This window comes from Erithacus rubecula (genome assembly GCF_903797595.1).
Source record: "Erithacus rubecula genome assembly, chromosome: 15".
Taxonomy (NCBI): domain Eukaryota; kingdom Metazoa; phylum Chordata; class Aves; order Passeriformes; family Muscicapidae; genus Erithacus; species Erithacus rubecula.
Genome location: NC_136667.1, coordinates 7,375,077 through 7,389,675, shown reverse-complemented (window position 1 = coordinate 7,389,675; position 14,599 = coordinate 7,375,077). Strand labels below are relative to the sequence as shown.

At 44.5% G+C, this 14,599-nt stretch overlaps 2 protein-coding genes across 6 annotated transcripts in view; one reads left to right on the top strand and one right to left on the bottom strand.

The window, feature by feature from the left end:
• Window positions 1-237: 237 nt before the first annotated feature.
• Window positions 238-2,121, top strand: LOC306808598 (uncharacterized protein). Its single transcript, XM_079319311.1, has one exon. It carries the CDS (start codon window positions 821-823, stop codon window positions 2,102-2,104), a length of 1,284 nt encoding a protein of 427 aa, XP_079175437.1. The 5' UTR covers window positions 238-820; the 3' UTR covers window positions 2,105-2,121.
• A 3,875-nt stretch (window positions 2,122-5,996) lies between these two features.
• The window catches only part of PLS3 (plastin 3), a 47,800-nt gene continuing 39,197 nt past the window's right edge, over window positions 5,997-14,599 (bottom strand). For all 5 annotated transcript variants that reach the window (XM_079318898.1, XM_079318895.1, XM_079318899.1 and 2 more), the window contains exons 6-16: window positions 13,998-14,079; window positions 13,181-13,346; window positions 11,950-12,092; window positions 10,529-10,624; window positions 9,826-10,021; window positions 9,113-9,191; window positions 8,861-8,975; window positions 8,608-8,741; window positions 7,627-7,750; window positions 6,941-7,065; window positions 5,997-6,138 (exon numbers count right to left, since the gene is read on the bottom strand). In XM_079318898.1, coding sequence (XP_079175024.1) covers window positions 6,006-6,138; window positions 6,941-7,065; window positions 7,627-7,750; window positions 8,608-8,741; window positions 8,861-8,975; window positions 9,113-9,191; window positions 9,826-10,021; window positions 10,529-10,624; window positions 11,950-12,092; window positions 13,181-13,346; window positions 13,998-14,079 — 1,393 coding nt within the window. In that variant the 3' untranslated portion in view covers window positions 5,997-6,005. The remainder of the gene's footprint in view (window positions 6,139-6,940; window positions 7,066-7,626; window positions 7,751-8,607; window positions 8,742-8,860; window positions 8,976-9,112; window positions 9,192-9,825; window positions 10,022-10,528; window positions 10,625-11,949; window positions 12,093-13,180; window positions 13,347-13,997; window positions 14,080-14,599) is intronic.

The window sequence follows — 14,599 nt, the reverse complement described above, 5'->3', positions numbered from 1 at the left end:
CTTTTGCACTGTGGATATAGGAATAAAAGCAACGACACAGAATTTTAAGGACACAGATTTTTAGGGACACAAGTCCAGCTCAGTTGCTCAGTGCATCTTCAGACCTGCTGGAGACAAGCTCAGGGCTTATCCCCAGAAGAGGCACTGCCAGGACACACAGCTGATCCCACAGCACTCCCCTGTGCTTTCCCAGCTCAGAGAACATGAGGCTTGCACAGCTCCTGGCAGTCTGGAGTCACAGCCACCACCAAAGCTGTGCTCAGGGCTTGGTCACAGCTGCATTGCCCTGAGCCTGAGCCCAGGGCATCTGTCAGTGTGTGCAGCCACGCTGGGGTGAGCCCTCACCTCACACCTGGCTGGCAGAGTCATCTTCCACTGCCTTTGCTGAAGCTCTAGCTGGAGAAAATCACTAAAATTCCTCCCAGAACAATTTTTTCGAGCCAGCTGCCAAGCAGACTGTGAGAATGGTGATAATCCATGAGCAGGAGCCTGTCCCAGACAGCTGCCAGGGGAAGTCTGTCACCTGCTGCTGTTTGCAGAGGGCAGGAGGTGGGAAAAGTCACTATCAGAGTTGATGCTGGGCTGAGAAGTCTCCCTGCCTCTCAGGGCAGTGCTTAATCAGCTCTGACGTGCCTAAACACTTAATCCCCACAGGGCTGCAGCAGGAAGAACCAGCTGATTTATTTTCACCATCGAGGTACAGTCCAACCAACCCTGCCATGCCCGTGGTTCACCTGCCCAAAAGGTACCTGTTCTTTTTCTTGCCTCCTTCTCTACTGTCCAGCAGGTATTAGATGCTGTGGGTGATGTGTGGCTGGTCATGTTCTTTCTCGTTATATTTGTATTTACTTGTGCAGCAAAGGCTGGGCTGAGTCTGAATGTCTCCAGTTCATGCCCAAGCATGTGCAAATGTACACCTGAAGAGACCATTCTCTGCCAGAGAGCTGGACTGAAAACCCTGCCTGGAGAAATTGCAGCATCCACCATCTCTCTAAACCTCTCCAACAATTATTTGCGGACTCTCAACACCAACACCTTCAGAAATCTGACTTTCCTTCACAGCCTCTGGCTAGATGGGAACAATCTGACTTTCCTGACCCCAGGAACTTTCCATGCTCTCAGCAGGCTGCAAGAGCTGCACCTCAGCAGGAACTCACGCCTCACCTACCTGCACGCAAACACCTTCAGAGGACTATCAAACCTCATCAGCCTGGATTTGTCCCACTGCAATATCTTCGAAATCCACCCACTTGTATTTTCACACTTGCCTTCTTTAGAAAGGCTTGATTTAGCCTCCAATAACATGAGGTATGTCCCACAAGCCCTTAGGAACCTCTCCAGCCTCACGAGGCTGTCCCTGGAGGGCAACCACATAGAAGCCATTGGCAGAGATTCCCTGAAGGACCTGGGAACCCTGTACGATCTGAATCTCAGGAAGAATCGGATATGGATCATTCAGAACGGAGCCTTCACAAAGCTTATCAGATTGGACATGTTAAATTTAGGACACAACTTCATCACTGATTTGCCTAATCAGCTTTTTGAAGGATTGATCCAGCTCAAGACCATGCACCTCGAAGCCAACAGGATCACTGCTGTCGACTGCACCTTCAGACAGCTGCTCAATTTGAGAAAATTGTACTTGAACAACAACCAGATCTCCTCGATCTCAGACTCTGCTTTCTTGCACCTGAACAAGCTGCACTTCCTCCACCTGAGCAGAAACAACCTCAGCTCTCTGCCCGTGCACTTGTTCAGCAGCCTGGCCAAGCTGCAGCGGGTGCTGCTGTGGCACAACCCCTGGAGCTGTGACTGCAGCACGCTCTGGCTCTGGCGCTGGGCCTCGCCCAGGGCGGCCATCGAGGGGCTGGGCTGCGCCTTCCTGCCTCCCCCCAGCTCCACAGCAGCTGGGGAGCCCCACCCTGCACCCCTGGGGCACTGCAGGGTGCCCCTGCAGCTGGGCAGCAAGGACAAGTGCAGGGTGGCTGACACCAGCGTGGCCCCCCGGCCCCCCGCTCTGCCCGGCCAGCTCGTGCTGCTGGCACTTGCCTGCCACACCTGGTACCATGACAGGGGATGGGGCATCCTGGTGGCCACCTTTTAATGGTGTTTGCATTATAAATGGAGACTACTTAATTAATTTTCTTGATATTTGTTTATGAACAATTGTTTTCATGACAGGTGGATTTTATATGGAAATAAAGGGATTTTGTTATATAGGAATAAATTATTCATAGGCAATACTCTAATATGAAATGCTAACATCAAACTTTAATGCAATGCTCACATTGGCAATTTCAGGGCTGGGGCATGCTCCCCTCTGTCCTCCCCATTTCCCAACTGAGCACAGCCAGGTGTCACCTCCCTGGGAGGGGCTGCCTTCCTGTGCCCAGCCCACACTGGGCATATCTACAGCATTGCTGAAATAGGAATAAATTGCAAGTGCTTAGAAAAGGCCCAGCCCATCAGTGTCACTGTGAGCATGTGGTACCTCCCCACAGCAGGCACAGGGGGATCTCTGCTGTTAGAATGTAAGACTGGGCTGGAGGTGTGGGCAAAAACACCACCATGTAAAACATTTTATCACTCAGCTGCTCCTCACAGCACTGAACCTCAGCTAACATGGCTCTGCATTTACCCCTGCAAAGAGGCAATTTGTCTCAGTGATGGTCTGTACAAGCTGTGTCTCCCTGCTTGCTGTCAAGGAGCTCTGCCACAGCACAATTCCAGTGCCATACCCCCAGACTGCCTCCCTTCAGCTGCTGGGAGACAGATCAGCCTTCTCTGTCCTCCCAAATGGAATTTTCCATTTGTGCAGGTATATTAAAAACCCTTATCCAATGTTTACTGGGTGCTTGCAGAAGGAAGCAAAGGAATGTGTGCCAGACACACCACATTTGTCCCTGTCCTTAGAGGAATTATCCCAAGCTGATAAGAGGTTAAGAGAGAAATGAACCCTTGTTTAGGGCTGAAAACACACAAACCAGCACAATTTGACAAGGGAAAACTGCCATGGGGTGCAGAGCAGGACCAACCTTTGCTGTTATACAAAATATATACAGAACCACACATGCTGCATCCTCGTTATACTTGTGATCAGGTTTGTGCAAAGTATTTAACAGTCAACATAAATTTTTGCTTACATTGTTTGTGCTGTTTCACCATCCTCACTTTACTCACTTCACATACTCTGAGAAGTAGTGGGAAAAAAACTCCAGCTGGTTCCTTACTTTTGCATTCCTCTCTATCAAGCTGCAACAGAAAAAGGCAGAAGCAAAAAAAGGGAGCAAAGTCCACCTCAGCCATTTCTTAAGTCCCTGAAAGATTAATTTCTTTTTCCATTGAATAATATAAATTGATAAAAAATTTATATGGACAAGAACTTTCTCTGAATGCTTTGAGAAAACATTCCTTCCACTTCTACACCATCACCTCACTGAATAGAAACAGGAGCAAAACCAAATTGCTTCCTCTGTGCTACGATAAAAAGTCATAGAAATATTTAACAAATTATATACAGCATGCTCAGGGAGAACACATGGCTACATTTTCAATCCACAAAAAGGAAACTTGCAAGGAATACAAGAGGTCAGAAAATACAGGCCCTGAGGAGGAAGTTTGGGCTTTGCAAAGACATTTGAAGGAGGACCTTAAGATTAAGGATAAGGACAACATGCACCCATAAGGGCAGCAGCAAGTCCAACTGTTTTAAAAAAAATTCATTATGAACAAAGCTGACACTGCTAAAAAAACCTTGGAAACAAAAAGCACATAATTGAAGAAGCAAAACAAAGTATAAATACCTGCAAATAATTGAATATTAAAGAGCAAAAGAGTTGAAGGAAATGTCCTAAAGTTTACATCTCCTGTTGGAAATTTTAGGTGTGTTTGACAAAACAATTTGAAAACTTGCTTGTTAAGAGTGTTTACTGAAGAGAAAGCACCGAGTTTGTCCTGATTGCCCTGCACTGGAACTTCAGTGTGAAGTCCACCTTGCATGGACCCCAAACTTTTCTTTCTTAAATACATCCAACACAAAGAGATGCTTTCCCATTCTGTAATTGCCAAACACCCATGTCTCCCTCTTTAACCTGGTACCAGGAACCAAAAGAGGCAAGACAGGAGACAGATGCACGTGGCCACTTCCAAAGTCCAAGAATTTTGACCTTAACTACACCACACCCCCATCCAGTGCCATAAATCACCAGAACAGTGTTTCAGTGGGATGCCTGTGACTCCACTTATGGTACATCACTCCATCTTGAGTGAAAACATGCAATTTCCTGTGGGAAGCTTTGTTAACATACTCTTCTTGTGAAAAAAATCGTGCCAGTGGAAAGTTTCCATCCAGCTCTGCACAAGGCTTCACGCAGGGAAGCACTGGGGTGTTGCTGACACTCACACTCAGAGCAGGAGCATTCCCAGCTGGTGCCCCTGCAGCAGGCAGGGCTCCTGCTCATCTCCTCCCAGCTGCCCCAACCTCTCTTCAGCTCCCTGTCAAATTCCTCCTTTTCATCACCTGCCCTTTTCTTCATCTCCTACACACAGAAAAATCAAGTCCCTTTCACTCAATTAGCCCTCATGCAAACATTAACCTCTAAAGGCACAACAGAAGAGAAGCCACTGCTTCAAACAAACTTTGATTTTAAGGGACCTTTCCCTGCTGTGCTCCCAGCAGCACCAACCCCTCAACAAGCTCTGAAGGTCCAGTACCTAGTGTCAGATTTACATCAGGCCATTAAAGATGAAGAAAGATTGTGTGTGGCACTGCAGCCCAGAGCCCCAGCTGAACACAGGCTGCCAAGCAGGGTCAGTGCAAATAAGGAGAGAGGCATGTATTTAAATGTTTTTATTTCAACTAATGCTTTGCCACCATATTACATCACTTTGAATAGCTTGGAATAGCAATATGATCTCAAAATATAGCAAACAGCTTGCCAAAGCAAGAGAATATTAAATCCTATGGATACAGCATCTTTCTTCTTTGGCGACAATGCTTCCTTCCATTTATCTGTAAAAATAATTTTATATTCCAGCACATTTTGCTGTTCACTTTATTGAACCCTGCTGTTTATACCATTTGCCTCTTCCCTGCACAAAACCTCTCCACAATGTAGTATGGTTTTGTATCTAACAGCATTTTAAATAAAAAAAGTTATAGTTTTCATGCAGATTTTTGTAAAAATTATTTTCTAGGTGCACAGAACTGAACCAAGATGCATACAAAAATGCATTCACTTCCACTCTCAGGTGTGACCATGCCATCAGCAACATAATCATATGTTACTGCAAGAGGTCCAAGGATGGTGGTATTATCATATGTAGTATAACCTTAAAAACAAACAAAAAAAACCCCTTTTTATAAGCAGCAAGAGAAAAAACTGCCATGCTTTATTTGTAAAGTAATCAAAATAGTTAGATGTACAAAAAAGCACCATGTACAAAGAATACCAGAGGAAGTACATCTTCCTAATTACACATTTCTCATTTAGCATTGCGAGCTGGCCTGCAGGTCCCAACTTGTACTGTAGCTTTATTTGCAAAATTAAGGATGTGGTCAAACCTAAAATGTGCTTGGACTGTATGATAGAAATTAAAGTGGACTGCAGATAGAAATTAGATTTGTTACCATTACAACTCATACCAACCACCTTATAGCCCTCAAGGATAAAACACCACACATCAAGTATCTGAGAAATAATGGAGTGAAAACAGCTCCAGAGCAATATTGCAAGATGCAGGTCTGCTATGAATGCATTTCTGTGAGCTCTTGATAAGTTAAACTTTCCTTTGGGAAAAGAGCTTGTCTGTTGGTTAAAACTCCTCCCCCTGAGAATTTTGATAAATTTGTCTTGCAAAGCAAAACAAAGTCCTTTGAACTTCAACAGTTCCAAGGCCAACAGCATTTCAACATGGTCACAGCTGATCTGCTACTCATGCACCCAGGGTGGCAGGTTGGGTTTTTGTTGCATTTTGGTTTTTTTTCTTTATGTGGATCATCCCTTTTATACTCGCTTCATTCCTCTGCCCATCAAGCAGGCAAACACGGTCATGACCATCTTTGGCTTCACCTCCACGAGATCTTCTGGAAGAGCATAAACTCTGGCACCAATTCTTCTTGCCATGGACACAGCATACCTATTGACCAAGGAAAGATGAGGTGGTCAGCACTGAGACTGCTACCAGTAAATGACAACTCAAATCCTGCTCCATCCAACACAATTCCACCTATTCTTTATTGAGATTCAAGATGTGGAACAGTTTAATCATACCACATCCTTTTGTTTTACAAGTTTTTCTCATTTTTGCTGTTTTCCTTTTCCATGGTAAAGTGTTTTTAATGTGCAAATTGACCTTTGAATGTCAAGTCCACTTTACCATGGTTAAAAAAGAATCTTAATTAATATTTGTTAGGGCTAATAGCATATATAATGAAGGATTAATCATGTAACACTTCCTTTTCTGTTTGCTCCTTATGAATAACAAAGTGAGACTATCATCTACCAGAAACTTGACTGTCATTCTGCCACTGCAGAACACACATTTCAAAGGCATGTTTTAATAGGCATACTTTAAACTTGACAATCTGTGATGATTCAACAAGACATAAGACATACAAGGGTTCAATTTCAAAACTCTGAGCCACCAGCTGAGCACTTCAAATATCTGAACGAAGAGGTGAGAAATAGAGTATCACTGGTAAGAGCTGCTGGAGCTGCTCTGAATTTCTCTCAGCAAGGCAGAGTTCAGCCAACTGCTCCCTCCAGCGTCACAGGCAAGGACAGCAACTCCATTTCAGTAAGTGCTGCCTGTGTGAAAAGTGCTAAAAGAGACTGAAAACCACAGCAATAAAGTGTGGTCAAAACACCTGCAGCTTGAGGCCAGCACATTGACTGTGAACCCCTTCAATGCAAAACAGCTTTTGAGAGAGCAAACTTACTTAGCATTATTGTGTTTGTCATCTTCTGATAGCTGACCAGTCTTTACTAGGTCATAGTTGATACAACCAGGCTGGATGGCATCAATTAAATCCACAACTGCTAAGCTCGTGCTGATAGTCTTGTCCTAGAGAATACAGGGACAGAGAAGTGAAGATGAGTGTCCAATCGTTAAAGCTAATTCTCACCTCAATTCAGCTGCAAACCAAAGAAGTTTTAAATGAGCCTTTTCAAATCAGCAGCTGTTAGTGACTATTCCCAGGTGGACCAGAGGGAAAACCAAACTGCTGCCTCACCTTTGGTGACAATACTATTACTCCAATTTGCTGCAAGTGCTCTGAAAATCCAAAGCAGTAATCATTGTGCAGCTCTGCCCTGCTGAGCACAGCCCAAGGCACAATGCTCACCTATAAATGCACACCAGCTCCAGCCCCTTTGCTTGCCAGCATCTCAACTCCCCTCTCTGCCCCAGATCTTGACCACTCTCCCTCCCTCCTCTGCCACTATTTCCCATTATGGGCAGTCCTAAACAGTCTCCTATCTTATTGCTTGAAGCCACTCTGTTACCAGCACAGACTGAATCCTGTTCTGTTTGAATTCCTTTCTAAGATGCCCCTGCCATTCCTCCAGCTGAGGAAAAAGATTTTGGGCACTCATCTCCTTTTGTAGGCAAGAAGGGAACCTGCACCTTGAAATTCTGGATGGAGGTGGACTTGCCAGCTTCTTTCAGGGTCTGGTTTACCCAGCTGACTATAATGTCATCGTTGGCTTTCTGACCATCACCCAGGTCCTCGAGGACATTCAGTGTGTACCTGAGAACCAGAGAGAGAACAAGATTAGGCACAGAGCCAGGACAAAGCCATGCAGCCAGGATGCAACACGAGCCACAGCAGCTTGGAAAGTCCTTACATAGTCCCAGGATTTGGGGGTTTTTTTTAAACTCCTTTAGCAAAAAGAAACAACCATGTATCTTATCTGAGGTGTGATTTCTGTTAAAGCATTTCGTCTTTCTAGCATTTCGTGTCCTTTAATAGGAGCTCACAAAATTGCCTGGGCTCAGGACACTTGTTAAACTGATCATAGAACATTTGCTCCATAGGGTAACACACTACCTAAAAGGTGTGGATTACCTTAGGAGCTGGCATTCAGACCTCTAATGCCAGACTAGGAGCTACCACGCACCTTTCTTCCAGACATATGTTTGCATAATCTTTCAATTCTTCAGAACTGGGTAACAGGAAGATCAACTTTATCTGTTATTAAGTTTCTTCTATTCCCCCATTCCAACACAAAAAAAAAGAGGGCTATGAAGCAGCTCTAGCATGTTTCCCCTCTCAATTTCCAATTAAAAATCACAACATAGAAGTTCTGTAATAATCCTGCTCAGGGTTTCTGCTTGTGGACCAGACTTGAGCAGGTGAAAGAGAAGTGTCTTTGTCACAGGATGATCACAGGTCCACCAACAGCCTGTCCAGAGATGTCTGCTCCAGCTTCTCATGTGCAGGTCTATCACAGTTTTGTCCAGGTATGTCTCAGACACCCCCCAAAGGACAGATGTTTTACAATCATTCTGGGCGACCCATTCCAGGTGCTGCAACGCTCCCATGGAAAAAACTTCCCAACTTCTGTACTCCATTCACAAATTCCACATGTTTGAGAGGGGTCCTACCTTCTCATCAGCTGCCAGACCACGGCCAGTGTCAGTGTTGGATTTCCATCATTCAGGTCTTGCCCTCCGATGCCAACCAGGGAGAATTTAGCTGAATGCTTTCCCAAGTCTATAGCATAGTTACAGTTTTCCAGCTACACAGGACAAGAGTTTAAACAGAAAAATCACTCACAAACACACTCACTTGACTGGAAGCCTTGAACAGGAATTTCTGGTGTCCACGACTTCCTTAAAAGTCTTTTGACATGTTTACCTTTTTCATATTTGCTCCAAGTTTAGGGTACGGAGGCTTGTTAACCTTATTCCAGTCAACAGGAACTTTGATCTTTTCATATAATTGCAGTATTACCAGTGCATCTTGGAGATCACTACAGTGGAAAACATGGATTAAGTCTAATCTCTTTGTCACATCATGAATAATTACTATTCTTTACAGGTGGTTGCAATTTCAACAACAACCCTAAAAAGACAAAAAAGCTGGGTGTCCCAAGAGCCCAGAGCTTACGCATAGAGGTGATTTACGTGGGGGTTCACACCAAGGGAGTTCATCCAGTTGCGGAAGGTCCGTTCCTCACGTGTCTCTCCTGCAGGATGGAAAACAGGCACACTGCAAATCTTGCAAGTTCAGAGCTGAGCAGGGATTTTCACCTAGCAAGGCAGGGAGCTTTGAGCAGCAGAGCTCACTCAGAGGTTTTGGGCAGATAAAGAGTATTTTTTTTCTACTATCATTTTTTTCAAAGGAAGAGGGTGACCCTGCTATCTAGTCTTGGACATCATTCTGATTTCCTCAGGCCTCAGAAGAGCCTTTTGCACTTTCTTCAAGAAAATGAGCAGAAAGGTCTTTCACATGGGTGTTAGCTAACTGCTGTCACAACCCAACTGTGCCAATAATTATAATAATTCCCAAGAACATCTCACTGCATTTCTGAGGTTTTCTTGCCCATTACAGGAAATGGCAAAACCAAATTCCCCAGCATGGCGAGTGATGGGCAGTGTGCCTGCAGGTTCAGGCTCCACAACAGGGTCAGAGCAGCTGAACAAGGTGCCAATGCCCTTCTCATCTGCCCCAAATGAGTAAACAACCACTGCAGCACCAAAGCCTCAAATCATAGGTGCTGCTTCAAGGGAGCTACCTCTGCAGGGCACAGCCTCCAGTGACACAACTGTTTACTTCAGATAATCCCCCCGCACTGATTTTGTGACTGATACGGCCATCACCTTCCAGAAGGGTCCAGTCAATGTCCTGGTTTTCAGGCTTGGTAAGTGCTGGGTACTTGTTGAACAGGTTGGCAACGAAGGCCATGTTCAGTTTGGGGTTGCCACTGACCACGTCAGCCGGAGTGACGAACTGGCGGCAGCCGAGCCGATCTGCCTGCTGCAGCATGAACTCTGCCCGCCGCAGGTCATCCTTCTCCTGCCAGGGATCAATGCACAGCAGCTGTCATGGAGCACACTGGGCCACAAAGCACATGGGAACCTCCTCACCACACCTGCAGCAACGCCCAGATTTGGACAGCAAGTCCACATTTGGCATCAGTCACTAACAGAGCAAAGGGATGGGGCACACACACCAACCCTGCTGCTGTGACACTGTCAGGGCTTGTCTTAGATACTTCTTTTAGCATGCTGCTTTCCAAGCTCTCATGCTGTCAAGTTTTAATGCTTTTGGAACTTGGTGGTTCAAGTGCAGCAAGCCCACATAGGATTTCTCAATCATCTCTGTTAATTGGAGGGTAGTGACCAAGCTGACAGCAAGCACTCATTGAGCACAAACCTTAGGTCTGCACGTGGCCACTGACACTGACACATGACCACACTCTAGAAATTAAGATACCAGGTTACCCAGATGTCATGGGGCAATGATAGGGTACAGGTAGCTCAGGGTTCTACAGGATGAGGACACGACAGCCTGAATACTTACATTGAAACCTGACATGTTAATATCAATCTGAGGCTCTCCTTCTTTCTGCCCTTTGGGTGCAATTTGATTGAGGAGGTGGAAATAGGCTCTGGAATCCTGAAATGAACAAAAAAGAAAATTCAGCTCTCCTGCACAGCAGTGAATACACCATAACAATTCATTTCAAGCTCATTTTTAACAAGTCACCATGCATAATTGGCTTATGTACCTTTACTGAATTGCCAAAATCTGTAAGCTTAAAAGAGAGCACAATGGTAGAAATCCAGGCAGCAGGAAAGGAAACAAAGGGAAAAGGTTAGAAATACTTAAGATGACATTTACTCGGTTTGACTGTTTGCTAGAAGCCCTGGTGTCACAGCCACATCTGCAGTGGCTGGAGGAGACAATGACCCCATGCTGCTCACACTCATGGCCCCCAAGGCAGCCATTCCTACTGCCACAACAATGATGAAAACAGCTCAGTGAAGACAAATTCCAAGCAAAAAGCTGATTAAAAGATGTCTGAATGTTTTCTTTTGTGCCTGCACATTAGCTAGAACAGCTTAGAGGAGAGAGGCCAGTGATGGTCACAAACCAGGAGAAGCCAATAGCTGTAGTGATTATTTATCAGCTACCTGTACTTTTAGTCCTCAGCACTAAGGAGGACCTCAGCACATCATGGCAGCCTAGGGGATGCACCAGAGAAGCCAACAGCTGTCAGCAAAACTATAGGCAACTTTGAAGTTGGAAATAAGAGTGACTATGCACACAAGAGATCAGATCTACGCTCCCCATACACCTCAATTATTGATTTTTTTTTTTTTTTTTTCTTTCTCAAACTTCTTTCTCCTTGAAACTGCTGGCCATGTGAATAAGCTCCAGAAAGCTGCTGAGACCAGTGTCCAGATGCCCCACACTAACCCAGAGTCAGCATCCTCCATTTCTCACCAGTGCCCTCACTCACATGTGAAAAGCAGATTTAAGAGTCCTCATTCCTACTAAACTCAATGTAAAGAATAAGAGGTCTTGCTTCCATTTCTCTCTCCAGCCCACAACATTTTAGATGAAATAACATCACTTGCCAAGAATATGAGGAAGTCTCACTCTCCAGTGAAGCATTTTCCCCTGTTATGTCCATTAATATATGGATTAAGGACATTTGAAAACATACAAGTAATGCCAGGTTCGTAGTTGATTAAAACACACAACAGCAGCACTGGAGGAAACAGACAGTTCAACACTGGGCTCATCTCATGGCAAGAGAGAATAGCACTGCGGGACCTCAAATGTAACATCCAAAACCCTCCTGGTAAGACCACTTGATGTATTAGGGTCAAGAAAGATCCTCCCTGGGGATGAAAGGCTCATTTACCCATGCAAACACATCCCTGTCCAGCTCCCAGTCTTTTCCCAGGCACTGCAGATCAGGAGAGCTTTGGTACCTTGATATCTGAGCTGAAGTTACTGATTTTGTGCCAGCCTGCATTCTCCAGGTGGTAGTTGGCCCATCTTAGGAGCAGCTCTTCTGGGGATAACTTCATAAGGTCCTCCAGATTTTCACCATCACGAAGTAAGGCAGCAAGTGCTACAAGAAAAAAGATTGTGAGGGAAGAGTCAAACCTGCATGCAAGAAGATTTCAGGGGGGTACAACAACAACTACTGATTATGTCAAAATATTCTGGGTATTAGCAGAATTTTTCTGAGTTGGTTGTTACACAGAGAGGAGTATAAATTATCGAGAAAAATGTGTTAGAAAGTGTTTTCCCTTTCCTTGTGTAACAAAATTCTCTGGACTTTATGTGCAGTCTTTTAAGCTGATGGCAGGAAGCTAAATGCAAATGCACTTCTATCTCAATGAAAAATGCTTGCAAGCAGTTTCATAAGCACTGTTAAAAAAACCCAGAGGAGCCAAGATAAGCACCCTTTCAGCTGGCCAGTGCTTCCTTTGCCATGAATTTTCAATCTAAGCCAAACAATGTCAACACTTCATGATGTTTTGAAGCTTAAATAGAAGACACTGAAGACCCTCCATCCATCTGGATGCTCTGATAGCACATGCAGGGATATCAGAGCTCTTCAGATGATTTGAAAAGTTTAAATTCTGGAGGCTGTCATGCAGGACTGAGTGAGCACAGAGAGAGATCTGCAGCATCAGTCTCTCACCACCAAGGACAAAGCAAGACCTGTAGCTGCACCACTGACAGTGGCAAGGAAGATTTTAGAACCAAATAAATACCACAGAGCTAAGTTCCCCTTTTTAATTTTTTTTTTTGAGAAAGATATGCAGTTGTCTATAATCCCAAAAGGATCCAAGCAGCTTCTGCCACACCCCAACACCATTAGGAACCTTCACAGCTGGAGCAGCCTAGGGCATCACACCAAGCAATGTGCTCATTCACTGCCAGGCTCAAGCCAAGCTGTACCTTGATTTACAGGCTGGTGTTCAGCCAGTTCTCCAAGGCTGATACACATCACCAGGATGGCACAACCCACCTGCATGAACCTGCTGCACAGCTACAAACAGGCTGGAGAGCACTCAGCTTGGCACGTGCCCTGATGATCCTTCCTCCAGCAGACAGGAGGGAGGGAAGAGGCAGTGGCAGGGCAGGGGCTGACAGCACCAGCCATGCTGTGCTCATGCTTTAGAAGCAATCACCCAGGGTTGAATTTACCTTCATTCCTGCTGAGCTCGATGTCAGCGAACAAGCCGATCTTGATGATCTGCCAGAGCAGCCCAAGCACCAGGTGGGGCTTCCCTTCCCTCAAGTCCTCTGCACCAATATTGACAACATGGCAGCCAATGGCAGATGCAGAGTTCAAGGCCAGGTTCAGGTTCTCCTGCAAACAGCAAAGCCCAGTCAGACACAGTCCAGGGAGATGCTGCTTTCCCTTTCATCCAGCACAGTGGAGGTTTCCCCCTTGTCCTTGCTCCAACAGCAGCAGCTCAGAGGAAACACTCCTGGTCACTCTCCAGCTGAAGTTTTAAGGGAGCTGTGGTGGCAGCAGGCTGAATCCATAAGAACTGAACTAGGCACCAGGGTTTAATTTCAGCCTCTGGTATTTAGTTTCAGCCTCTGAGTTAGTTGCATCTAGTGGCATCAACAAGAATAAGGCTGGAGAAGTGCTAATTTACACACAAACACACACAGAGGCATCCTCACAAAAACAACCTGCCCTAGTATGAAATGATTTATAGCCAACACCAATAACCATGTTTAAAAAAGGTAGTGCTGTATATAATTACCAGAGCAATATCACATGTGCACATTTCAGCCACTTTACCCATTTTGTCATTAATTCAGCATTTTGAACCATGCCCACAGAACTGTCAATTATGCATGGTACAAAACTGCATTTAATAATTAAACAGAAGCTATAAAACTTGCTCCTTTCCAACATTCCACAATAATGCCTTGAGCTACCATGCTATATTCATTAATCCTATCTTAATAGGAATTTCAGAAAATAAAACACAAAAATTCTTTATACCTGAATTATGAATGGTGTGAGTTTCTTCTTATTAATTGCTCTTTCATCAATTGTGTCAGGAACAGAAAGATTGATCATTTTGCTGTTAGGAGGAAAACCAATGATATTTGAACAACATTTAGAATTTAATCTGAACAAAACTCAATGCACTGTGACAATACTCACCACAGCACATTTCCTTTAGGCTACTTGTTTTTGTGTAATTTTTTTTCATAAAAATTAAGATTGCATAAATCAGAAGTTAATATTTACATTATCAAGAATGTATTTGTAACTAATAGCTAAGCCTGAAACTTTAAACATGTTCCCAGCCACTACTGATCTCAGCTGCTGGAGCAAAAAGAGCACATGAATTATTCACAGTGCAGTCCCTGAACTAGTGAAGACTCACTGCTCTGCTGACATCCACTGCACACTCTAGTAAGATAACAAACTTCCTCCTATTGTAAAGGTTTACTACTGCTGGCAAGAAAACCTGCCCCAAAAAAGAACAAACACTTGGAGAGCTCAGTGGGGAGCATGTGAGCACAATGAAATTTTAATCCACACAAAGTATAGCAAATTTAAACTTTATACTATGAACTATTTCCTACTCAGTTCAG